This window comes from Pygoscelis adeliae, unplaced genomic scaffold, assembly GCF_000699105.1.
Source record: "Pygoscelis adeliae isolate BGI_AS28 unplaced genomic scaffold, ASM69910v1 Scaffold480, whole genome shotgun sequence".
Taxonomy (NCBI): domain Eukaryota; kingdom Metazoa; phylum Chordata; class Aves; order Sphenisciformes; family Spheniscidae; genus Pygoscelis; species Pygoscelis adeliae.
Window position 1 is genome coordinate 176,253 of NW_008823926.1, and position 24,640 is coordinate 200,892.

General features: G+C 47.0%; 1 protein-coding gene across 2 annotated transcripts in view; it reads left to right on the plus strand.

Annotated features, from left to right (window-relative positions):
* Positions 1 to 24,640, plus strand: part of RNF216 (ring finger protein 216) — a 64,584-nt gene that overhangs the window by 14,606 nt on the left and 25,338 nt on the right. For both annotated transcript variants that reach the window (XM_009320751.1, XM_009320758.1), the window contains exons 11-13: positions 546 to 683; positions 1,699 to 1,847; positions 2,307 to 2,385. In XM_009320751.1, the coding sequence (XP_009319026.1) occupies positions 546 to 683; positions 1,699 to 1,847; positions 2,307 to 2,385 (366 nt within the window). The remainder of the gene's footprint in view (positions 1 to 545; positions 684 to 1,698; positions 1,848 to 2,306; positions 2,386 to 24,640) is intronic.

Genomic DNA, 24,640 nt, shown 5'->3' on the forward strand with positions numbered 1-24,640 from the left:
GGATTATCTTTTAGTTCTCAATGCCCATTTCTCTTTAAACTTTGGAGGAGATGTTGGACCTTTGAAGAAGTGGGCATACTTACTCTTTAACAGTGGCAAGCTTCTCCACCCCTGCAGTGAAGAGGCCGAGACAAGGTCTCTCCAGGCACGTGGGTAAATGTTCCTTTAGAGGGCAACAGATCTGAAGCTTGGGTTTCCCGTACATACCATATGAATGGTATGTACTCTCTGCTGCTTCCCAGCAATTGCAGCTTCCCAAACCCAAGATGTGTCTCTGCCTGTGAGCTAAGAATTATTAAAACACCATGTGTTCTGTAGCTGTTTGGAACCTGTCAAGCAGGACATGCAGATATTAAGTTACTTAAAACTGAGTTTCTGGTTGTGCTTAGTGAGTTTTGACCACCAAATAGGATATCTGATGGAATGGTGTATATCTGTTGCTCTTTTTGAGAATTAAGGCTGGAATTGTTTATGGCTTGCAGTTGTATGTGCCTGTACTGATGTTTTGATGATGATGATGCTAATACCTCTGTTTATGGCTGCAGGATGGTCAGATGATAGAGTGCCGCTGCTGTTATGGGGAGTTTGCGTTTGAAGAGCTAACTCAGTGTGCAGATGGTCACTTGTTCTGCAAGGAGTGCCTAATTAAATATGCTCAGGAGGCAGTCTTTGGCTCTGGGAAGGTAAGAATTCCCCAACTGGATGAGGGGAAAATGGGTAAATTGTTATTGGGAGATCACATTGTTGTTTGCGTAGTGTTGTTGCTTAAATCAGATGTAACTGCACCTCCTAGGAAATACCTGAACGGAATTGTGTCCTGAAATCCAAATCCAACAAGTCAGTCTCACCATCAAGTGAAGCCAACAACTTCACAATGGGTCTTTGCTGAATAGGATTTCAGTTTTCCTAACCTCCATCTTTTGTGCTCTATGCTTAGCAACTTGGATTACTAGGAAAACTTTCTGCAGCATTCATAGCAACAACAATAATTTGCACTCGTCTGGTTTTTATTTTCTACTTAATAAACCAATGGTATCTGCACAGAGAACACACTCATCTCTGACTTGGCCAGTCTCCTTCTACCTAAGTGTGTTTGTTCTTCATAATATCACTGTGATCCCAACTTAATTTGGGGGTTGGTTCCTCTATGATACTACTAACCTTCCTTGTCTCCAATTTAGCTAGCAATTAACCTGGTACTTAGCTGAGCTATAAACAAGTCATTAACCTGCTCTGAGGTGTGCATGCTCCTTTGCCTCGCGATATGATGATCAAATTGTGGGATGCTTTTGTACTCTGGGATCTATAGTTCATGTAAACATATAAACTGGCAGCTGTATTTCGTGTGACAGCATTGACTAGGATGCAACGTGCTGTTCGTGAGCAGAGTGCTAGTTCTCAGCAGAGACTGTACAGTAATAACAGGCCGCTATGTGGTCACGGTGGACTTGGAGTGAGTGAACTGTGATCCCAGCTATCAACAGCATCTTCATGCCCGGTGTTTGTTTGAGGCCTGATCTGTTTAACTAGTCTTGTTCTTTCTGTAGCAAACCCGTTCTCTGGCAGTCATCTGCTGACTTAAGCTCTATTCTCTCGAAGCAAGGCTCTGCGCCGGTTTATTTGGAAATGGTTCTGGGTACTGAGTCTTGTTTGTCGCTAGCATCATACTGAACCTGAGCTCTCTCCTTCCCACCCTAGTCAGAGCTCAGCTGCATGGAAGGCAGTTGCACATGTTCATTCCCCACCAGCGAGCTGGAGAAAGTGCTTCCGGAGAACATCCTCTGTAAATACTATGAGCGGAAAGCTGAGGAGGAGGTGGCTGCTGCCTGTGCAGATGAGCTTGTCAGGTGAGTGTCCAGCAGAGGATGCAGACTGCACTTACTGTTGTAGAAAACTGTTCCCTGAAACCCTAAATGTGTGCTGACTATGAGATAGGTAGCTTTCAAAGAGCTGTATTATAAATTCAGGCTTCTGCCTTCCCAGGTCTGTTTTTATTCAGGTTGGTCTGCCTTTGACTAGGAGCAGATTAAAATTCAATAGGCTTGTCTCCCCCAAGACTTGCTTGCCAGCTCTCTGCTGATCTTCTAAATTACATGGTCAAAAGCAGTGCTGAGCATATAATATTTTGATTGCAAACAGGGAAGTGATCGAAAAAATACGAGCAAAAAGGCAGTAGTCAGCACATGCTGGCGGCAGGCGTTTGCTTGGCAGCCTTATTAACTACCACATAGCTATTTGACTAAATCCGCTTTCAGCAAAGATGTGTTTGGCACTCTGCATTAATGGCATCTTATTTTGGGCTGCAGGTGTCCGTTCTGTAACTTCCCAGCTCTACTGGACAGCGATGTGAAGCGATTCAGCTGCCCTAATCCCCGCTGCAGAAAGGTAATTGGGGGTTATTTTGCCATTTGGTCTCTTCTGGAGTGTTGGGCAGGAGAGCTGGGAGGACAACTCACGCTTCCCAGTAGCAGGTGAATGAATATCTAATGTGGCTGCATGGGGAAGCAGTCAAAGTATTTGCTGGATCCTGCTGAGGTTCTATAAAATTGTGCGGCTGGACAGATGAGACAACAGTATTCCTTTCTTTCCTTGGAAGATGTTGGCTAAAAAAGCTTCTAGATGCCTTAGGCTGCTGTCTCGCATATACAGAAATGTTTTAAGTGAACAGGGAGCTGGATGTTTTAAAAGGCATAAAACCAAATTGTAATCCTTTATCTAATGAAACTTCTGGAGGGTGAGCTGAAACACCTTACGTGCTATCCTTAAGAGAATTAGCATCTGCATCTTTCTTTTATGCCGTCGCCTGAATACAGATTCAGTTTGAAGTGACAAAAAACTTGTTTGAAGAGCTCACTGAAATGTGTCCGTTCAAAGGGCAGAAGATCTTTGTGCTTCTCTCAAAGTTTGCTAATAGCCATAACGGGAGAATCGTCAGGCCCGATGGGGGACAGAGCGGGGAAAGCTTGCCGCTGCTGCTTCTGCACCATCTGTTCTGGGGAAAAATAGAAGCATAGAAATGTGTTTCCCAGCCTCCTGAATGTATGCAGCACCCCACTTACATCTGGTGCCAGTGAGCCGAGGCCAGTACAGCATCAGTGTTTAGCACTGAAGCTACAAGGCGTCTTGTGTAACTTTAGCCACAACAGTGAATTCTCGTGTAATATTCAGGGAACTGCCTGTCCCCCAGCACAGATTTCTGCTAATCACTGAAATTCCTCTTCAGTGCATTAACCTTGCGCTTGTAGCTGCCATAGCTTTGGGTTCTCGTATTGACGTGATACCACCATTTGCCTGTATTGAGAAAGTAATAGGAAGTCAAATTCTGTTGTCTGGAGACATTGAAGTTGCCAGCGGTGAACTTTGCATTCTGTAGTGAAAATTGAACTTACTGGCAGGGGAAGGCTGCTTATGAAAGATGCACAATTCCATTTTAGATCTCTAACCTCCAGATACGTTTTACTAACATCTACCTCTAGCATTTGGGAAAGAAATGTGATTCTGATGGATCATCCAAGTGTCATGAGCAAGGAGCTTTGCTAGTCACTAGGTGGCAATGTTGATTCACGTTTAAATCAGATTTTTTTTTTTTTCCCCAAAACCAGAGTTGTTTTCAAAATGTACATATGTCAGCACCACAGAACAAAATTCAGGCTCGAAGAACATGAACGCTTCCATGTGCAAAACAAATTGAAGCCACTTTTTTCCCTAAAATGTGTAATGCAGCACAGTAACTGTGGTAAGAGGGGACAGTGCTGAAATGTTCCTTTCCTTCTGGTTTGCTGTTTCATTTCCTTCCTAGCGTACTGCCTGTCCCCCCTCCCTGGGGTTGCAGCATTCCAGCGGGCTGGATTTCTAGTTTCCTGGACAGCTTGTGTTGATTCATTAGCTGAAAATCTGCTGAGTAGCTTTGTGCTCTTCTTAGAAGTCTCGAACGACCTTAGGATTTGAAGTTGAGGGTGAGGAATTCAGATAGCAGGATGTGGTGTTGTCTCACAGCAGCAACTGCAGTGGTTCTTCATATTCCTGCTATCTTGTCTCTCCAGAATGAAGAATTTCGGCTAATGCTCTTGCTTGCAGGAAACTGTTGCCCTTGGGGAGGAAAGGGCTAATCTAGGGAACTCTACGGAGGTTGGAGAGGATGCATTGGCTTTGCTAGCAGTGCCTCTGGCAGACTCTGTGGTGGTGATGACTGATCCTGGAAGGAGTCCTTCTCTGGTTGGAAGGACTGCACTTGCACAGCTGAACCTAAAGTAAGGGGAAGTGTGGAAAGCGAAAGGTCAAAATGTGCTGCTCCTGAAACCTCAAGGCTCTTCAAGGGCAGGGAGAAGAGGAGCAGATGGTGGTCCTGTTGTATTTCTATGCTCCATCACCTGGATCCTTTGTCTTGCTTTGAGAGTTCATGCTGATACTCTCAGGCTTTCCTTTAAATCTTGCAGAGAGGTTGATTCATATTTGGGCCAGCTATGGATGTCTTGTAAAGTAAGTGATGGGAACCAGCTGGAAGCCTTCATTTTGGCTGTATATATGTATGTTGGGCTCAATAATAAGAAGAGCTCTAGGTGTGCCTAGGTCACCGTTTATGCATCTCACCTGTAGTTCCAGTCATTTGCACCTTGCAGGGACCAAAATGTGGCTAATTGTAACCTCAGCAACAGACGGAGCTGCCGGTCGCCTTCAGTGACTGAACGGCTGCATGGAGAGCATGCAGATGAACCTGCACCATCTGCCAGGGCCACTGTGGCTCCAGCTGTGTGGTGTGAAGTTTGGCTCCTGGTTAGGTGGCCAGGGCTTGAATCTTAATATCACGAACTGCAGGGTGGAGGAAAAGCTTAATTAGCCAAGGAAAAACGTTGCCCAAGCCACCCTATGGATGCATTCTGTGTGTGCGCAGTCTGAGCTGGTGCTGGGGGAGAGGCGGTGTTTTTGCTCAGACCTGTTTGAGTTTTGAGGTTTTGCTCTATAATGGGTGGCTGACTGCGCATGGAGCCAGGCTTTCTGGCGACAGGAGGGTTTGCCAGCCTGCTCGGTCAAACCTCCATCTTACTCTGCGCAGGGATCCCTGCGTGGAAGCGGCGCTTGGATTTCTCATCTCTAATGATGCGGGCTTCTCCTCCCTGTGCTCTGACAGAGTAAACCAAAGCTGGCAATTCTGGTAAAACTAGGAAAGGCACATGTTGCTTGTTGACTTGTGCAGCACTGGGAAGTGAGCGTGCACTTTCGCATGTCGGGGGAAGTACTGTTTCGCACCAGAAAAGGAAGTCCATCCTTTCTGCTCTGCCTCCCTGCTCCCAAGACCCCATGTTGTTGGTGAAGACAAGGCTTTTGTTCCCGGGCTGCTTGCTGCTATCCCCGGCGCCGTGTTGCGGGGGGGGGGGGGGGGGGGGGGTGGTGTGGTGGGCCGTGGGTTCGGGACATCGTCTCCCCTCTTTGCAGTCTCAGCACAAAGCACTGCAGGGCTTTCAGCCAGCGAAGAGATGGGGAGGTGAAAGCTGCCGTTGCCATGGAAATAATGCATGCACGGAGCAGCGCTGTCCCTCCGGTGCCGGAGAGCTCGAAACCCTCAACAGTCATTTCATAGCCAGGCCACATTGCAGAGACTTGCCTTTCCAAGGCTTTTCCTTAAAACTCCTTTGCATAGCTTAAAATTTTTGTTCACTTTATCGTACCGAGTTGTTGCCTGCCTCGGTGCTGGCTGGATGCGAAGAGGTGATGGTGTATGGTTGCATGGAGCTAAATTGCATTGCCCTCGGACTGGGCAGCTGTCCCCCTTGTTCAGGGCTCCTTAGTGCACCCTGTTAATGAGGCCGTGTTTAGGGAGTGGGTTTGCCTGCTGGGCGTCTGAACTGTCATCCGGGAAAAATGAGCATTGATGTGCCTGTGTCACATGGATAAAATCCCCATTCTCTTGCCTTTTCGTCTTCTCTCTGGCCACAGCAATCCTTGTGTGTACATTTAATTTGCAGGACTAAGATGTCGTTTTAGGGGACTTCTTTTTAAGCTGCTAGAATGTCTCAGGATTGATTTCAAGGTGCTGGCTAGGAACAGATGCACCCAGCTGCTTTTAACCTTCATTTTCTGTTGGAAGCGAGACAGGTTTAAGCTTGTACAGAGCTCTGCCTAGCGAGCTGTGTCTGAACATGGCTTCTCTTAGCGGGGTGCTAACACTGCATCCACAACCTATGTTAATAAGCGTAAGTCGCGTTGTACGGTTTGCAGCAACTTCGACGTGAGTGGCCTTGCTGAAATAACAAATTGTTGCATGATCAACCAGACTTGAAGTTACAGAAGCAGCTAAGGGGCGGACCGCAATGCTTGTGATCTCGGTACCTGGTGTGGTAATGGGGCACGCAGCTGCTTGTGATTCAGAGGTAGGTAACAGCCCCAGCCACCTATGATCCAGTTACAAGTGTTTTGTAGGGTGCAAGGGGAAATGTTTGTGTAATCAAGTACCCAGCAGCAGGGGATGTGTTCGGGATGACATCGCCTTCCAAGGATGTCATCCAACACATACCACAGGGCCCATTACTTCTGTGCTAGAGGCTGGCCCCTTGCAGCCCGGAGCTGCCCTGCCCGACTCCAGATGCGCTGTGGTTTTAGGCTTAAGCTGTATCAAGATTTGTCACTGGCAGGGTGCGTGTGCAACATGGGGAAAAGAAAAAAAAAAATGTTCTGGTTGGAGAATTTGAGCTTGTCCAAAATGCCTCAGAGTAGGATGTGCATATGGAGAATTACTTAATTCTCCTTGTTTTGCAACATGTTTTCCCAGCTGTTGAAGTCTGCTGTCTCATTCAGCTTCCTGAGAGCAGTGCAAACATTTTGAAAGTCCCGTGGCCCCGTCTTATTCTCTGTTCAGCCATTCTTATTGCTGTTCTCTGTATGCTTTTCCTCGAGCCTATTTATTTAGATTTGATTGTTACTTAGAGCTTAGCCCCACAGCTTTAGTGGAGAGCAGAGCCAAAGGTGGCACTCACTTATGGCAGACACCCTGTAATTTCCTTCTGGTGGCAATGACCTCAAGAACCAACTCCCTCGTTTAAATTCCCATCCTCCTGTGTCTGTGTGAATGTGGCTTAGCAGAATTTGTTGGGATGAGGAAGAAAGGGAAATGCAGTGTGGAGGACCTTGCTACATGTCTTACTGGGGGGGTTGGGAATGGAGCACTTGTGCCTGCGTACGCTTTTGTCCGGAGGTCTGTCTCCCATTTGTCCGGGCTGGCAGAACAGTCTAAGCCATCTTTTCATCACTCTGCTATCTTCCTCCTCAGCACTGCATCCCTGAAACCTCCTGTTCTGGAGCTCTCCGCTTTCTCTTCCAGCTCAGTGCCTTCGCTGCGCCCTTTTTAAATGAGCGGTGCGCATGGGAACACGCTCCACTCTGTTACTGCCAAAACCACAACAAATGGCAAGTTTCCGTCCGTCATCTCAGCTCGGCTCTGAGGCACTCAGCGGCTGGGCAGGCAATTTTCATTTTTCTTCCATAAAAGGACATTGAAACTCGTCTGCAGCGGCGGTGCTCTGTGCTGCAGGCAGGGCGAGTGGCAATGCTGTCGACGGCAGCGCCAGCAGTACTGCAGCGGGAGCGCCGGTGGTTTCCGTATCGCTCCTCAAAGGGATGGGCAGGAGGGAGGGACCAAGGCCAAAGGTGGGGTTGAGGTGATTGTAGGCGGCAGATAACACCCCAGTAGATTTTACTGCCAAGTCCTAAAGGAAGATAGATAACAGGAGAGTGTTCCTGGTACAACAAAGCCTTAAAAGTACAGTCCCATGTAGGAAGAGTGTGTGCATGCTAAACCATGTGGTCCATCCCATCGAGGCACGTAGAGTCAAAGTTGCATGGCGAGAGCTGAGAGTCAGGAGATCTTCTCATCCCCAGCTCTGTGCTGAGAGGGAGCATCTAGGAAAGCCAGAGACCAGGAGTGAGTTGTCCCCCCTGGGGAAAGTCCCGTAGCTTGCTTTTTGGTGTATGCTTGGTCTGGGCTGAGAGCAGCTACAAGAATTGAGTGGTACCAGCAGTAGCTTGCCCCTAAATGCTCCTTTCCAGAGAGGAGGCACAGTGATCAGTCCAGAATCACTCCTTGCCTTGCCATATACCTGCCACCCTTTCTTGGGACATGTAGGAGCTCCAAGAACACCTTGCCTGGAAAGAGGGTAGGAGCAGGCTGGGTTAATTGCTGTGGTGGGGTGGAGACACTCCATCAGTGGGAGCTCAGGTGCTGCTGCTTTTACAAGGTCAAGTCTATTTATGCAGTGGTATGTGGAAATGCTTCACTTGATAAATGAGTCTGACAGAGGAGGAGAGGGCAAAGCCCAGCCTAGAAATGGACCTGAGGAAAGAGGTCAGTTTAAATGGGGTATCTGTCTCTTGGGGGGGGAGGGGGAAGCTGCTGAAAGCAAGAACTCAAACTAGTCTCTTTAAAAATAGACTCTGTAAGTCAGTGCAATTTCAAGCAACAAAGCTTACTCCTGTGCTTGCTTTCTGCCTTATATAGCAATATCCATTCAGTGAAAAGGCAATTCTCCCACTGTTTACTGACCAGTGAATACCTCTTTGTCAGGTCCATAAGAGGTAGCAGCGCTGTCTTCCCTTCTTAGCTTTGTCCTTTGCTGAGGAAAGGTCCAGAGGTAATAAGCTGAACACAGCTTCATGTGGGGATGGAAACTTCAGCCTCTCAGCAGTCTTGTCTTGCCTTCTTTCCCTGGGCACAGCCTGCAACCATTTAGGCAAAGGAGCCACTGAGAGCAGCTGCAAACCTGTGGTGGTCAGTGCAGACATGCTGTGCTATGACAATGTCTTTGGAGATAAGCTGGTGGACTCCGTGAGGGGTTGGATAAGAGCACCGTGGGTGGGTGGTGCGGGGATGTGAAAGGTCCTTGGCTGCCTTGAACGTGGCAAGTTGCCGGAGTGGTCCTGTGGCCAAACCGCTGGGGCTGGAAGGACCCTGAAGGCTGTAGTTGTGCTGAGGCTGAGACCTGCTGCAGGCTAAGATGAACTGTAAGGTTTTTTGTTTTTTTCCTCCTAGGTCCCTTTGAAAAAGAAAGGGAGGAGTGATGTTCTTCCATTTCATGCAGGGAACAAGAGAGGGAGTCATGTAACGCAATTGCCCTAACATCAGGGAGAAACCCTAAACCTCTGTACGGACCAGACTGCTCAGATTGCTTGATTTGTTTGATTTTTAAACAGTGAAGTAACTTAGCCTCTGTCACTTGTCTGTCCTCACAACAGGTAGCAATGCCACTGAGCTGCCCTGGGACTGCTGGGGAAGCTCAGTACAGGTACCCTCCACGGCAGCAGGGGTGAGTTTAAGGTTAAAACTCTGCCCGGTGCTACTTGAATTTGCGGAGCATCAGAGCAGGGTTATCGTTTTGCTGCTGCAGTGGAAATAGAGGTTGGAGAGGATGGAAAAAGGCTGTTCCCAAGCCAAATTAAAAACATTGTTCTGACCTTAGTCAAGAAGCTACATCTTCCCTCTCTTTCCTCCCCCTCACATTCCTGTCGTAGTAATCACTGATCTCTAACCTCAGCTTCATCTGCCACAGCTAACCACTTAAAAAATGCACTTAAAAACCCCCAACTTTCTGCATACACCTCGTCTCACTGTACCTTAGCGCTTCCAGGGCAGAGTTGTCTTTGGAGGGGCGTGAGTCAGCGGTGGAGGTTTTGAATAGTATTGTGTCAGGGCAGCTGATGACTATCTCCTTCAGGCCAGAGCACTGAGACGGCCTAGCCTGGCATATGTAGTGCAAGGAGGTGCTTTGCTTCTCCTTTCTGTTTGCAAATAAACAGATTTCGGCAGATGACACAGTCATCAGACTTCCTGAGCTAATACAAGGCTGCTGCAGACGATGTCCATTTTGGAGGCTGTCGGTAGAGTTTGTTTCCTAATTTGGTCACAGTGTGCTCAGGGCTGGCCTGCTTTCCTTTTTTCTTTTCCTTTTTTTTTTTTTTCTTTTTAAAACCACCCATCCTTTTATATCACTGTTGTGGAGGGGAAGCTGTATCGGAGAACCTCCAGCTCCTCTCACTTCCTCTCTGCAGAGGAAGTGATACTTGAAAGGTCTCTTTGAAAAAGCAATGCAGTTCTGAAGCTGATCTTTCCTTTTGGTTTCCTCCTTTGCCACTCTTTCGAGAGCTCATCTCAATGAGCCTGCTGGCTTTTTATCTCTCCTGGGTGGTCATCTGAGCCCTTAGTGCTAGAGAACTTTGGAATAGTTCCCTTGAGTGACAGAGGGAGCTATGCTGCAGTTAAATAACACTGATAAGCTGATATATTAGAATATATATTGCAAGGGGGAGAGACGTGTGATTTCAGCTAATGGAAGGAGCACGTGCTTTGTCTTGTTTCATACGTTACCACTAACAAGAGGCCTGGTACCATGTACGAAGCTGTAAATGCCAAACGCTGGGAGAGAAACAGTGTGGCTGGTCAGCTCTGCTAACTGACCTTTAAAAGTTAGCTCATGCGTCTTGCAAATCCTCAAGAAAACTAGGGACCACCAACCCCTCTAGAAGATGCCCGCTTTTCAGTGTTGGACCAGAGTCGGCCCCAAACAAGCTGCCTCCCTGGCGTGCAGGAGGCAGTTCAGCCCTTCCACTGTCAGTGCGAGTTTTCATTCAGCAACAGGAACAGCTGAGGAATCCACGCCAAACCTGTAGGCTCATTTTTTCTTCTATTTCTCTGCTGGACTTAGCAGGAAAAGGAGGGGGGGGGAGTTTCAAAGTGATGCAGTCACGGATGCAGCTCCAGCAGCTTTATTCAGTGCTATCGGGAGGCCTGTGTGCCTTAGATGGTGGTGAAGCTATTGCTGTTGAGGGAGCTTCTGTCTGTGTTGGAGAAGACTCCCTGGCCTTGGAAGCACGGGGAGATGCTGGGTTACCTACTCAAATCCAGCACTGTTTTAGGTTCAGAGTACGTGTCATGAACGGCTTCAGCAGAGCCTCAGGTTAAGGTGCACCAGGATCAGCCTGATTTACTGGCATTAAAGGTTTGGCTGTAGATGGGCAGGTACGGGCCGGTCTCTGCAGAAGTTTCTCTGGAGAGAGAGGAGACTTCAGCGTGTGTCATGTGTTGGATACCAGGTTAGCGTTGACCTCTGAAACATGAGTAACGGAGAAATGGGAACATGAAGTGGTGAGGCAGCAAGTTTAGAGGGGGAAAGGGAAGGTGAAACAGAAGTTTTCTTCTAATTTAGTAAAGATCACCTCTGTGTGTCATTCTTATTTGCATATTATCTTCTAATTAGCTGTGACTGACTCACCCACCGCTTCCACCTGAAAGGAATGGTATGTTTTGAAGTGTATGGTTCATAATCTCAGTAGGCCAGCATTTCTTCTCTTCCTTCTCCCTCCCCTTCCAGTGCCCCCCAAAATGCATTCTCCTCTTGCTTTTAACCTTCAAGCCTCTTTTCTTCTGCTCTCTCTCTGTTAGTACTCTTGCATTATTAATGGGATTGTAGCAATCCAGCCAGAACACTGACATTACTAATTATTACTTGTAGCAGAGGAATGAGGAGCAAGATAGAAACTGGGTCAGGAAATGTTGTCATCATAAAACGATAGCATCAGAACTGGGGAGCAGAACTCTTTGTACGAGCAGGTTTGCACTGGAAACGGCCTCCTTCACCCAGTAGCATACCTGTGCACGTTCACCATGTGCGTCCTCCTTGCTTATTTACTGCGTGCAAGTGGGAGGACCATCACGCACACGCAAAAAGGTTAATGGACCTGTAATTTCCAGGAGCGGAGGAATGGAGTGGTATGTTGTGTTCCACCTGGTAGCACTTCAAGCATCACAAAATTCATGTGTTCTTCATTGCTGGCGCTGTAGTGGGAAGCCCCTTCCCTTGTTGGTGTCAAAGGCTGAGGAAGCATAAGTGGCTGCGTTTATTTTTGCATTCGGTGAGAGCCTGTCACACTCAATGCGTTCAGATTGTCCTTGGGAGTACCAAGGGCATCCTATAGCAGCAAACGGCTCTCTATGCTCCGTGTAAGAGAATATGGCTGCTATGAAATCAGAACAAGAACGTTATTTCGGGGATGCAGCAATTAACCTGTGAACACTGGGCTGCTGTAAGCATAAGGAATTGCCTGTTTCTGGTTAATGGAGCTGTGCCTCTTCACTCAATTGGGCAGAGCGTCCCTTGGAGGCCTTGCGTGAACAGTCGTGCTGTCGCGTTAGCTTGCTCCTTGAGAGAGGGGCAAGTGTGAAAAGGGAAGTGTCATTTACTGTAAAATGTATCAACTCCTATGGTAAGTGACACTTAGAGAATGTAATCTCTTTAAACTCATGCTGTCTTCTTTGAAATAGTTAAAACAGCTAAACAGCTAAAATAAGTCAGTAGTAAAACACAAATACAAAATTGATCGGTGTGTGCTAGCAAAAGACTGAAGTCCGTCTCCCAAAAAGATGCTTTAAAAAAAAAGAAAAAGACAAACTGAAGTCTAACCTCTCCCAGAGGTATAAATTTGCTTGCTAGCGATGAGGGGACGAGAGCGTGTCTCTGGGTGAGATGGCTGGCTCCAGGTGGCAGATGCCTTAGAAGTCTCTTGGAGACAGGGGAAGGGACTGTGTGTTTCCTCCCTCCCTGTGTTGATGGTCCCAGTATGCGTGACTGCCTGCGCGTGCACCAGTTGGGTGACACCGCTTTTGGATGAATATGGGGAAGCATCAAAGCAATTTGTGCTCAGTCCCTGCTAGGCGGTCGTGCATCCAGATAAACTAGTAGCGTGCTTCATTTATATTCTCGACAAAGCCGGGAGGCCGGCACATGAGCAGCATGACTCCCTCACGAGTCAGATGGTAACTCGCACAAAGCGAGCTGGATATTTAGGCTGGGCAGACTCGACAATATCCCCTTTCAAAGATTATCCTTTAAACTGTCCTAGTCGCACCACCGCCTTTGGCGCCTGCCTGAGCCTTTTGTAAGGATGAACAGTATTTAAAAGAGAGGCTGGCTACTCTAATCTCTTCTCCGTGGGCCGAAAAATCTATCCTGCTGTAGCTAGCCAACTTTATTTCTCTAGCTGATCATAATAAGTGTAGGGCTCTTAAATCCTGGCTCATATTTTATCCGTGGTGTTGGTGGGGCTGTCTGTTATCTCGAAGTGAGCCCAAAGCAGAGCTTTGCTAGTGCAGCTTAGGGCATTTGAGGGAGAGCAGACGTTCCCGTTGAGTGGGAGCTGATGATAGGCAGTAATTTCTACCACGTATTTAATAAAGCCATTGTGGAGCGGGAGAGGTCTAGAGTTTATGACCTCAGCATTCTTTTTTTAAAAGGCAAGTACTGATTTGCCATTAAAACCGACCGTTGTCAGTAAGGCAAATGCTTTCTCGGTCCAAAATTTCATGTGCACGTATTTAATTAAAAGGCGACAGGGTTAATGAAGCTTTGAGTGCGTAAGGCCTCATTCCCTGAATTTAATTTTCTTTAATTGCTCCAGAGATTGAAATTCCCAGCTGTGGTTGTCCCCTAACATGTGAATTAAGGAACTGGAAAGGGACAATTTGAATCGTCTCATTCAGTGCCAGCTTCTTCCTCTTCTGCTGATTTTTCATCTCTTCGGTTGAAAGAGGATTAGATAAAAATGCTTTCTTAAGGCAATGTTTTAGCTTTGTGGTGGAATTGGCAAAGCTGTGAGCTGCCGACACCTTCGACTCTGGGAATGAGGTAAAAAACAGGGAGTGTTTGTGCAGATCATGTCACTCATCCCTAATGTATTACAGAAGATCGAGAGCAAATACGGTTTTTATTCTCCTCCCACCCCAATACCTGCCATCACATTCAGCATCGGTGGGGTTGGGTTGACTGAATTGCCTGCCACAGCCCAAATCAAACCAGCCTTCATTAGCGTGCAGTTAAAACACCCCTCCCTTTTTTTTTTAGGGGGTGGATTTCTTGCTTGTTTACAGGGGCATTTGAGTAGTGGTTTTAGTGCCTAAGACCTCTGTGAGAATCAAGGTCTTTTTGTGGTCCTCCCGTGTTAACTGTTGTGTGAGCTCATAGTCCAAGCTCTGCAGAGCTCTGTAAAAGGGCGAAAATCTAAAATGCAGCGAGTCCATGTACCAGCGAAATGATCAGCGATGGAAACAGCCGATCATGTTCCTGACTTCATTATAATAAAAACTTATGACCCTTGCTGAATGTCCCCGTATGTGGCGCACTCCATCTCTATTTGTGACAGATGCTGTCAAATATTCCAAGGCTACTGTATGTTTTTATGTGTCCTCATGGGCTTGTTAGCAGCTATAGCCTTGACTAGATGGTTAATAGAAAAAGCTTCCAGCAGCAATAGAAGGCATCAAGGGTTAATTTAATGTACATCTAACATTGGAACAATGGGAGCAACAAGCGGTTTAGGGTTTTGCCACAGGTTTGACTCCTTTTGGAGGTCTTAGCTGTCAGAAATCCTTGGGAAAATATGTAGTAGCATCCCCCTGATCTGGTGGATGGTGGAGACTTGCTATGACCAGCCGGCATGTGGTACTGATAAATCAGCAGCCCCTGCATGAAGAGGAGTTTCAGAGCTGTCAGGCCTTCCCAGTAAGAAGCTGGTGGCTGCTGGTAAGCTGTGGTGGTGCCTGGGGTGCGTTTGGGGGCCTGGGGGGATTGTTTTGGACGAGCTGTGCTTTGCTCTCAGGAAGGTATGCTATCTCCTCCCGTGGCTTCAGGAAGAGCCGCCCCTGCAGGTACCCCTGTCCCGGCGGTGGAGCCAGAGGGGTGCGAGGGTGGGTTTGGCAGCCAGCACCCTGGTGATAGGCATTTGGAGAGGTGGCACAGAGAGATGCACCCTCCACGTGTGAGCTCTAACCTGCATTCATCAGCCGTCTCCATTGAATTTCTGCCTGAACGTATGAATCCGTAAAACCATTGGGGTTAAAACAATATAATTCTTTTCTGGCATTCTTTAATTCTTCCTTATTTCCAGTCAGCCTGTTCAGCTGGAGTCGGCACAAACACCTCTCTTGAGCTTGCACTTCTGGCCTGAAGGAAACCACCTTCTTTGCTACTACATAACACCTCTCCTGCGCCTTGATGATGGTTTAAGCGACCTCTGCCCTGCCAAATAACTAATGGCCGGGTCATCGTGCTGGGGGCTGGGAGGTCCAGGGCCTGGCCCATGTGCGGCTGCTCCTCCTGTCGTGGGCTCGGGGAGCAGAGGTGATGTTTAAGTGGTCTCCGTGCTGCTACCAGTGTAAACAGAGCAGATGTTTCCCTGAGTCGGGGGAGCATTAATGGAATGCGTTGGCCCCGGCTGATGTAAAACATCGCTGCGAGTTTTGGGGATGAGGTCAGCGGTACTGAAAGCTGATGGGAGTTTAATGTTGAGTCTGCCTCTCTGAGCCGAGGGGTCGACAGAGAAAGCCGCGGCTAATGGATATGCAAGTACACTTGTCGTAAATCAGTGCCAAAATACTGAACAGGTATAGCTGCTGCTGGATCCCGCAGCCAGCAACGTTTCTGTAACCACCCACTAGCTATTCGGTGGCTGCTTTCCTCGCCGGGTGCTCTTAGTGTTAGTGTTTGACTTTAGAAGGGACAAATAGAGGCTGAAAATGGAGGGTTTGGGGAAAGCTTTAGCTCCGTGTGCTGGGAAAGCCCTGCCTGCTTCGCCGCCTTCCCCCCGGTGTTTGTGGGGTCCCGTGGTTACTGCGTCCCACCCGTTTGGGGACTGGCAGAAGGGCAGCTGGGATCTTGTTTTAAACAAGTTGTCCTTCTTGGAAAAGGAGATGGATTGTGTTTCTGCCGTGAGGTTGCTAGGAAGTCCCAAGGCATTCAGGAAGGCGTCGAGAGGCAAGAGGCAAAGCAGGCTTGGCACTGCTTACAGATCATATGTTTTTTTTAAAAATAAACAAATCTTGTAAAAAGTAAAGAGCAGCATTTTTCTAGACAATGAAAAGTCAGTTTGCTCTCCAGACCAACCAACATATTTCCCATAAAGCTGGACACTGTAACGTACCATTTGCCAACAAGATAAGGTGGTCGTATTTGTTCAGTGATTTATCCTCTGTGAAGCTAATCTGAAAGAATGCTTTATTGCTCTATTTATTTTTTCAAAACAAGCTTCTTTGACCTCATTTTTTGTGTTGAGAGCATGCATGCCTTTAAGCTAAAGCTCAAAGCCCAGTCAAAATTGGGGTCTGTCTTCAGGGTTGCTGCTTAAAACACAGTATCTGTGGGCTGTTAGTGGCAGAGATGCCATTCAGAAGCCAAGAGGTGAGCATCTCTCCCCAAGGCTTTTTTCTGTATTGAAAAGCCTCGCCACGATATCCAGCCTCATACAAACCAACAAAGACAGTCTGCAGCTAGAAGGGTTTTGGTGTTGTGGGTTTTTTTTTTTTCTTTCCTTTCTGGGTCCTCCTTAAGGGGCAGAGGTTAAAACAAAACAGATGCTCTTGGATGGTGTCTCTGCTCTGCTAAGAGGCAGTTGCTGTAAGAGGCCTTGGCTCCTGGCTCGAGAAGCGAGGATGCTACCTCCTATTTGCAAGCGGATGTCAGGTTTAATAAAAAAAACAATCTGAAAGAGCCAGATGATCCCCCCCCGAGCAGGGCGAGAGAGGAGTGTCGGTGGTGTTATTGCATTACCTCCATCCTAAAGTTTGTGTATGCAATTATCCATGTAAGTAAAACCCGAAAGTGCCTCCTTATGGCACGTTCTCCCCAAACAAGAGAAGAGATTGCACTATCAGAGTGGCCTGCGAAGAGAAGGATGGATCTTTCAGGTAGCTGGAAGCCGTGGCAGTTTGTGTGTTTGCTGGTAGCCTGCTACTATATTTAGCTTCTCTTGGTCTCCCAGAATGAACACGTTGTGCCCATCTCCATATCTAGAAAGGTTCAACACCAACCAGCTTGCCAGCTTCTTGGCTTTATAGTTCTTGTTTTCAGCCTTGGTCCTTGCCGTTCCCGTGTTTGGGGTAGTTGGGTGAGGATAGTTAGATTGAGGTTACGTGAACGAGAGCTGTTTTTTGTAGCTGTTCTGTCTGCAGATGAAACCTGGGGTATTCTTTAAGAAAAGCTGCTTTTTGGAGTATGTTTTTATCCTGTGACTTTAACCCTTTGTGGTGTGTTTCAGGTGTGCAGAGTGAACAATAGGCGCTTTGGGGGGGTCATTAGGAAACTTTTCCCGTTTTGTACCACAAACAAGCACGCAGATACTTCCAGAGGCGACTTCGTTTTACTGTAAGAGATCCCTGTCTTGAATAGTTCTGGCCTACCCATGTAATTAAATGAAGCATTTTTTTCTTCCTGGAACTTTATTCTGGTTGCAGCTGTTGTACAAGCTATAGATTTCTAGATTTGTGTCAGAAAACCATGACTTCAGACCACTGGGATTTTTGTGGGTGGGTGAAAGTGATAACAGATTAATGAGTTTTACTTAGCATCTCCATCTGCCAGACTAAACCATGTTCTGCATAGGAGATTTAACACAGCTGTTTTGAGCTGGTCCTCTAAAAGCAAAGCACCCTTTACCTAGTCAAAGCTGACCTGTGATCTAAAAAAACAAGCATTGCTCTTTCGAAAGGCAGTGCCTTATATATATTTACTTTCCTTTTCCTGATCCAAGCACCGTGATGAACTCAAAGCGTGCAAATGAGGAAAAGCGATGATATGGAGGAATACAGGGGGTCCCCTAAGGACCAGGTACAAGCCCCGGGTACTCACCAAACACGTGTATCAGGTTCTTTGTCTGAAATTTGAACTTTTATGTATTGCTGTGACACTTGCAATTGCCTTCCTTATGCTTAACCTGCATAAGCAGATAAATTAAAACGTGTAGTATAAAATCAGTTGTCTCGGTCCCAATGTGGGCAACTTGTACCAGAGGAAAATGACTGGCAAGTGATAGCTGTGCATGGCCATATGTGTAAAAGTGTACGCGCTTTCTCAAATTGCAGTTGGCTCAAATCTCTGTCGCTGTGAGGGGCAGCCTTAAAATCCAGCTGCGAGCAGAGCCAGGGTGAGGAATGAGATGACCCGATCAGGCAAAAGCTGCTGTGCATTAGCTGTAGCTGTTAGCTTTTCTGTTCCCTCCTGTGAGCTCTGAAAGTTAAATGGGAATGAAGTAGCTGCTGAATAAGGGACATGTTATCCTTTGCCTGCATCCATTTATATGTAGCAAGTTGCCATGGCTAAGACTCTGATGAATTATTGTTATTTTGAAATCGAGGATTATTCGTCAGCTTTTTTTTATAGAAATGGGTATCTGTCATCTCCAGTGTCCAGAAAGTATCTGCAAAAGCGAGCGTTGTTGTTGGTGTGCGTGTGTTGTGTGTGTGTGTGTGCCTGCACATACACATTCCCCGGCCGTTCCCGTACGCCCTTTCTCTAACTTTTTCATTGCCTGTGAGACTGGATAAACAGCCCTGACACTGAGGAGCCCGAAGGCACTGGGGAGTTGGAGGGTGTGGGGGAAAGGCTGGCTCGGCTGATTTGGCTATGTAAAACTGCAAGGTATTTATTCAACGCATTGGGTGGACTGTTCCTGTATGTAATGAGTTGTGCAACTGCACAGCTGTACCAAAACAGACCGAGGTCCTCTGACTTGTCTCCCACATGGAATCATTACAACTACTTGTCAGGAAGATGCAAAATTCCCGTGATCTGTTTGCATGTGTTACTCTAGATAGCTTTCTGCTCGGAGTGCCTCCCTGTTTGGAGTGTCAGTGGGCCTTCTCGCTGCTTTCTGCGGGCTTGATGACAGATGCTATCCTAAAAATTTGGACTGGATAGTTCCTCTGAAGTACCTCGCATCACCATGGAGAAGTGAAAGCAAGCAATGCAATTACCAGGAAAGCTGTTGTAGTCCTTGGACTTGCATGCGGGGGCATGTAGAGTCGGAGAAAGATTGTATTTTCTTTATATTATGGCGTTAGTGACACCAAGTGTTTTGTTCTTAGTCAAGAATGACAGGAAGCTAGAAGACCCCTAGAAAAAGTTTAAAAGCATTCTCTGCAGTCTAGAAATCCTGCCTTACGGTAAGATGTTAAAGCTAACTCTTTAAAGAGAAATGTTACGAGATCACTTGATAAGTCTGTAAATGTACACCTTCAGAGATGTATGTAACATCTTAAATGTCACAGGTAATGATAAGATAGTATTAAAAGTTAAAAGGTAAAGCTGGTTGAAAACCCGTGCTTTGAGTCAGCCTGGAGCTTTTGGATCAAGTTGGATATCTTGATTGAGAAGGAGGAAGGGAGATTTTAGACTTAGTTGTAAATGGAATTTTTGATGTAGGGAATAGATGCTTTTATAGGACCCCCTACTTTAATGGTCACTCTTGGCTTCGTTCTGGTTGAAGTCTATTGCTTTAACGTCATTACAGTCTGTAGCCCCACCATTTCAAGCTGTGATTCAGCTAGATTGTCCAGGCTAAGGCAGGCTAGGTGTGAACAGACGCGGCTGGCTGACGGCCATGGAACCAAAGAACTGGAAGAAGTGGTAGCCTGGATTCAATGGGTAATGCTCTCCTGGGGATTGTGTGCTGTGTTAATTAGCGCTACCAGGGGAGAGACAACCTTGGAACACGTGTGATTCAAAGGCCACAGGACAGACTCAAAGAAGAAAAACTTAGAGAGAGCCATTAGACGAAGTACCACCGATGGTGCAGAAAGTCCCTGGCCCACGGAGAGCGGCATGCAGGAGCAGCATGCCTGCCCTGGCCATAGGATCAGGTCTAGATGGACTTCTAGTGTAAGATACCACACTAGGTCAGGCTAATTTTGTTGGCGGAGAAAACTAGCACCATCTTGATATTCAGAAGTAAGAGATCTGTATGAAAAGGGCTGTAGGTAATCACTGCATCTAAAACTCTGCTTTTGGCCCGAACTCTGCAAAACAGCCTTCATTTTGGCACGGCGGTTTGTTGAACGGCTGCTGTTCCAGGCTGAAGGTAGTCGTTTCTGTATGTATATACTGAGAGAAAGGTTATGCTGTAAACTAGGGTTCCTCGTTTTCTCCTGCTATTGAACCGATGCACGTGGATGTGGGCATGTGGGAAAGGTCCCGCTCTGCGTTCTTCTCTGCGTGTTTCTGTTTGCGACTCTCCACTTAGCGTTGAAAACAGATGTTTATGCATATACTTAGAAAAGGCTGCTCTGGAAATAAACTCCTCTTTGCAGCACTCCACCTCCCGCTTCATATTTTAAGACTCTTCATTCTCTCATAGTAATTTTCCAAGTGGATTAGCGCCGGACACCAAGTCATCCACATCAGTAAAATACAGCGAGATGCTACTGTCATCTCCTGAAACACTCCAGCGCTCCACCCCATTGCTTATCAACCCGCACTCCAGTAATCCTAATAGCTATGTCATAGCAAGATTAACAGAAAATCCAGGCAGATATTTATGGTTCCCTTCAAGGTACGTATTAATCCAAGAATGTGAAGTGGGGTAGATGCAGGAGAGCTTGGAAACCTTGCTCACGTGGGCTGAGAAGGGATTCTGCCAGGCTGGGTAAGCTGCTGCTGCTGGCTTGGGGAAGAGACGTGGGGGAGCCGATGCCGCTGCAGTGTTAGTGAGGGTGCAGGAGGGGATGCAGGGGCTGGGCAGCCTCGGTGTGTAGCATCCCCCAGGTAGGGATGGGGAGAGGAGCCGCTGCGGCTCACAAAGGAAAAAGGGGGTATAAGAACCAGTGCCTCAGTTTTCCTTAGTGCTACAGCAGCATCATACAGCAACTCAGTGATGAGAGTAAAGGAGAAGAAACACTAAGGCAAAGCACAGGAGGAGCATCTTGAGGCTGCAAGAAAAAGAAGCAGAAGAGCTATACAGCAAAGCGGCATCTAACAAATGCCTGGGCAGGCAGTATTGGATGGGAGGTGATAGTTTTAATCATGGAGAAGACTGATTCTTTTTTGTCTCTGGGGCTGTGCAGGTTTCTGGAGACTCGGGAGTAACACGAGAGGGCTGACGAGGTACGGCTTCCTCCCCCAGAGTACAGCTAGTGCAGTTTAGCTAATGGTGAGGATGCTCTCCCAGTTTTAAAATCCCTGTGCTCATAAAAAGGTCTAAACTAAGATTTTAATAGCAGCATGTCAACATATGTGAACCATGTACTTGGGAGTTGCTGCGGAGGAAGACCTAGTGAGGAGTGTGGTGGATGTTGCAGTTCAGCTAAAGTCAGGCAGAGACCAGTCTCGGAAGCAGAGAGCTGGAAAAAGAGAAGGCGAGTCTTTCTGGCTGTAGCTCTAAGCTCTAGGAGATACTTGTGATGTCGTTAGTGTGCTATAGTCAAAGAATGCTTTGTGCCTGGCAAGGCCGTGGTAATCACTAATGCTTATAAATATTGCCCCTTCTTTCCCGGGGGCGGGAAGCAAGATTCCTTGTAGTTTGTGTGGGTTTGGGGAGTGTTTTTATTCTGAATCAGCTGCAGAGCTGCGACACCAGAGGGAGCAAGCGAGCCTGAAATAGTTGCTTTCGACAAAAACCAGCAGCAAATAATCACAGCCTTTGCAAGAGGTAAATTAAAACCATCTCCAGCCTCGGAAACATGCACAGCTCAGCATCTTTCCTCCATAAGTATTTCCTTGCTCTTGAATCTTTGTAACCCCTTCGGTGCCCAGCAGCCGTGCTCTTCCCTGCTAGCAGCGAGCCACCTCCTCACTGTGTGCTCCCTGAGTGCTGGGCAGAGATTTTGACCTGTCGATAACTGAGCTCTGTGGCTCTGTTGGACCTTACTGGCCTGGAGAAATCAAGAGAAAGGGTTGGTATGAAACCAGTCCGGCCTTCCTGCATGGCACTGGGCAGCCTGACATCCCTGTGGAGCGGTCCTTAGTACTGGAGCAGTAGATTTAGTAATTTCCTTAGCACCCCTCGTGCAGTTCTATAGCTAAAGCAACACTTTAGCTTTGGAGCAGGTTGGTCTTGCTGTCTTCTGTCACCCCCTTTAAACATGGGCGTTGTCCAGTTTTTGCACTCTCACCAGGAGCAGTCAAGTAGCTGGAAGTGTGGGTTTTTAACGTTTGTGTTATCAAAGCTCAGTCCCAGCCAGGTGATGTTCTTTCCCGCCCTATCTCAATGGCATTTCATCCTTGTCTACACAGAGACACTATGAGGCATATGTGGGATTTTGCTCCGAGGAAGCTGCGAGCAGGCTGCCATAAGAGGGCTCCAGAGCCCTGTTCTTGAGTACGCTCCTTTGTGGAGCAGTCTTCCTCTTTAACAGTATGTCCAAGCTGCCTTAGCAAACCTCTCGTACACCTGCTCTAAGTTCTTTTTTTTTTTTCCTTGTATTGCTCAGACTGGTCATGAACCTGGTCTTTTTATTTTAACCAGCATAGTTGTACATGCTACAGAAATGCCTTGTACTAATAAAGCTTATTTCTTGTCTGAATAGAGAAATTTGACTTAGTAAGGCTCCCTCCCTTCTACTGTTGCGACTATACCCCAGAGCAGGAGCCGTGTCCCTACAGCTGCAGGGAGAGGAGGCCTGAGACCACTTTGAGAGGCGCCGTTCATCTGTATGCAGCGTGCTGTGTGCCTGTCTGCGAACAAACACAATGAGCCTCGGGAAGGGGGTTTGGGGCAGGGGAGGGAGTTGTGTTGCCATGACAATACAAATTGCAATGGATGACTCTTCAGATAAAGGCATCATGTTTTTCAAAGGAGAAAAAAAAAAAAGTAGTGTAAAATAATAGCAGTTGAAATATGGTGTGAATTCTAGCTTCAAGTAGATGTGGCTTGCTAGAAGAACGTGGGGCTGTAGGTGTTAATTCTGGAAACGTTCTTCCCCTTGGGGTGTTGAGAGAGCATTAAGAAGATCATGCAGGAGCCAGGCATCCTATGAGTAAGCGTCCAGCAAGTTTTCCATGCGAATATTTGGACGTGCAGTAATGAGTTCCGGTAATAGCTGACTGCTGACTCGTACCATGGGAGATACTGGGAGAGTAGGGACCATGCGCTGATAGCGTGCCTACCAGTGAAGATACAGCTGCCAGTCTGGTACATCAGGCGCAGTGCAGATGGCTAACTATTTATATTTCTGTTGTGCCTAGAGCAGATTCCTCCGTGTTACCACTGCCTGGAGGAAAGTAAATGTCCCTTGGAAGCCAGAAGCGGTAAAGGATGCATTTACAGGAAAGATAGTGAAGTCCAGTAGACCTAGTCCTGCTCCAGGGGCTTTTTAGGAATCTCCTTGTTGATCCTGTTTAGGTGGAACACTTCTAATCCTGCTGTGAATCCCTGTTAGAGACTGGTTTTGTTTTCAAAACCAGTCAGCGTAAGACCTGTTTCTACTTTGATCTGGCACCTAGCTGTAAGCTTGTCCCTCTTTAACATAGACTCCAAAGACCACAGTAAAACAGGCTTTTTGAAACTGTTGTTCTCCCAAAATTGTTCACAAGGAGAAACTAAACTTATCCAGTTGCCTGTAATTCAAGATGTGTGATGGTTGCACTGGTGAGGCAGCCTGTTGTGTCTTGTTAAGCACAAATAGAAATTCCAAGGAAGGATGGGATAATTAGAAGCAATCCAGTGATTCTTGTGACTGTATAAAAATAACAGGACTTTTTAAGGATGAGTTACTTTTAGCAGCCTCATGTCAAAAAAGCTTTGTGAGGTTTTGCATCTGAAAACAGTAAAATGAGGTATTGTACCTGCTTTTTTTTTTCTGAGTATGATGTGTGCTGAAGCTCTTGCTTCATAAAATCAATTGGCTTCAGAAATTGTTGGGGTAGCTAACATAGCCCGCTGGCTTGCTTACAAGGGGACATCAGCGCCAGGTTTAGCAGTGGGACCCACAACCGGCCAAACATTTAGTGGGTAGTAAAGATCTGATGTAAGAAGAATATGTTTCAAACAATACACGCAAAGAAACCTTGCATCCTGAAGCTGCCTGATGTCTATCTGATCTGTATTTAATTCTGGTGTTTTATTGTGTCTTGGGGAGGCTATCTTTTTTCTGTTCACCTGTCCTGTAATGAGACTCTTCTGTGAGACAGGGTGTTTTTCAGGCTTGCTCTGAAAAGCTGCTCTTCCAAGGGAGAGGTTCCAGATTGGCAGCCAAAACCAAAAAGTGAAGTTTTTGTGGGTTTTCTGTTATAGTATATCCTCTTTGGAAAGCCAAGTAGTACTGTTTATAAATATATATATATTAAAAAAAAAAAGGGGGGGGGGGGGGGAAGTTGAGGGTCTGAATACCTGCTCACTCTGGCTGCCAGGCAGCATCTAACCCGCCACACCAAACCATTTCACGAAGGGGCTTGGTTGTAGCGTGTGTGTGTGTTACCAAAGGTTAAGCTTATGTACCTGAACAAGGCTAAACAAAATTCAAGATAAACACTGGAAGTGCTTTTGGGTGCTGTGCTGGGGGGACTTTTGCTGGAGAGCAATTGGTGATGCTTGGGAGCTGCACAGAGTGAAGCAGCTTGTCCTAAGGTCTGGCGTGGGACAGAGCAGCGTTTCCTTCGGTATAAAGGGGAAGGATGCAGATCCTTTAGCGTTGTCTGGCTCCCTTCTTGCTGAAAGCCTTCTGGTTTGAGAGGTTGATGCTGGGGAGGGGGAATGCACCACAAGACTCAGCGTGTGGGAAGCACAGCAGGGAAGAAACTTGGAGACATTGCGAGTACAAAATGATGATGCTTTCACTTTCTCCAAAACGCCTTTTTAACATAAAGCTCCAACTAGGTAGTTTCCCCAGTAATAGCAACCT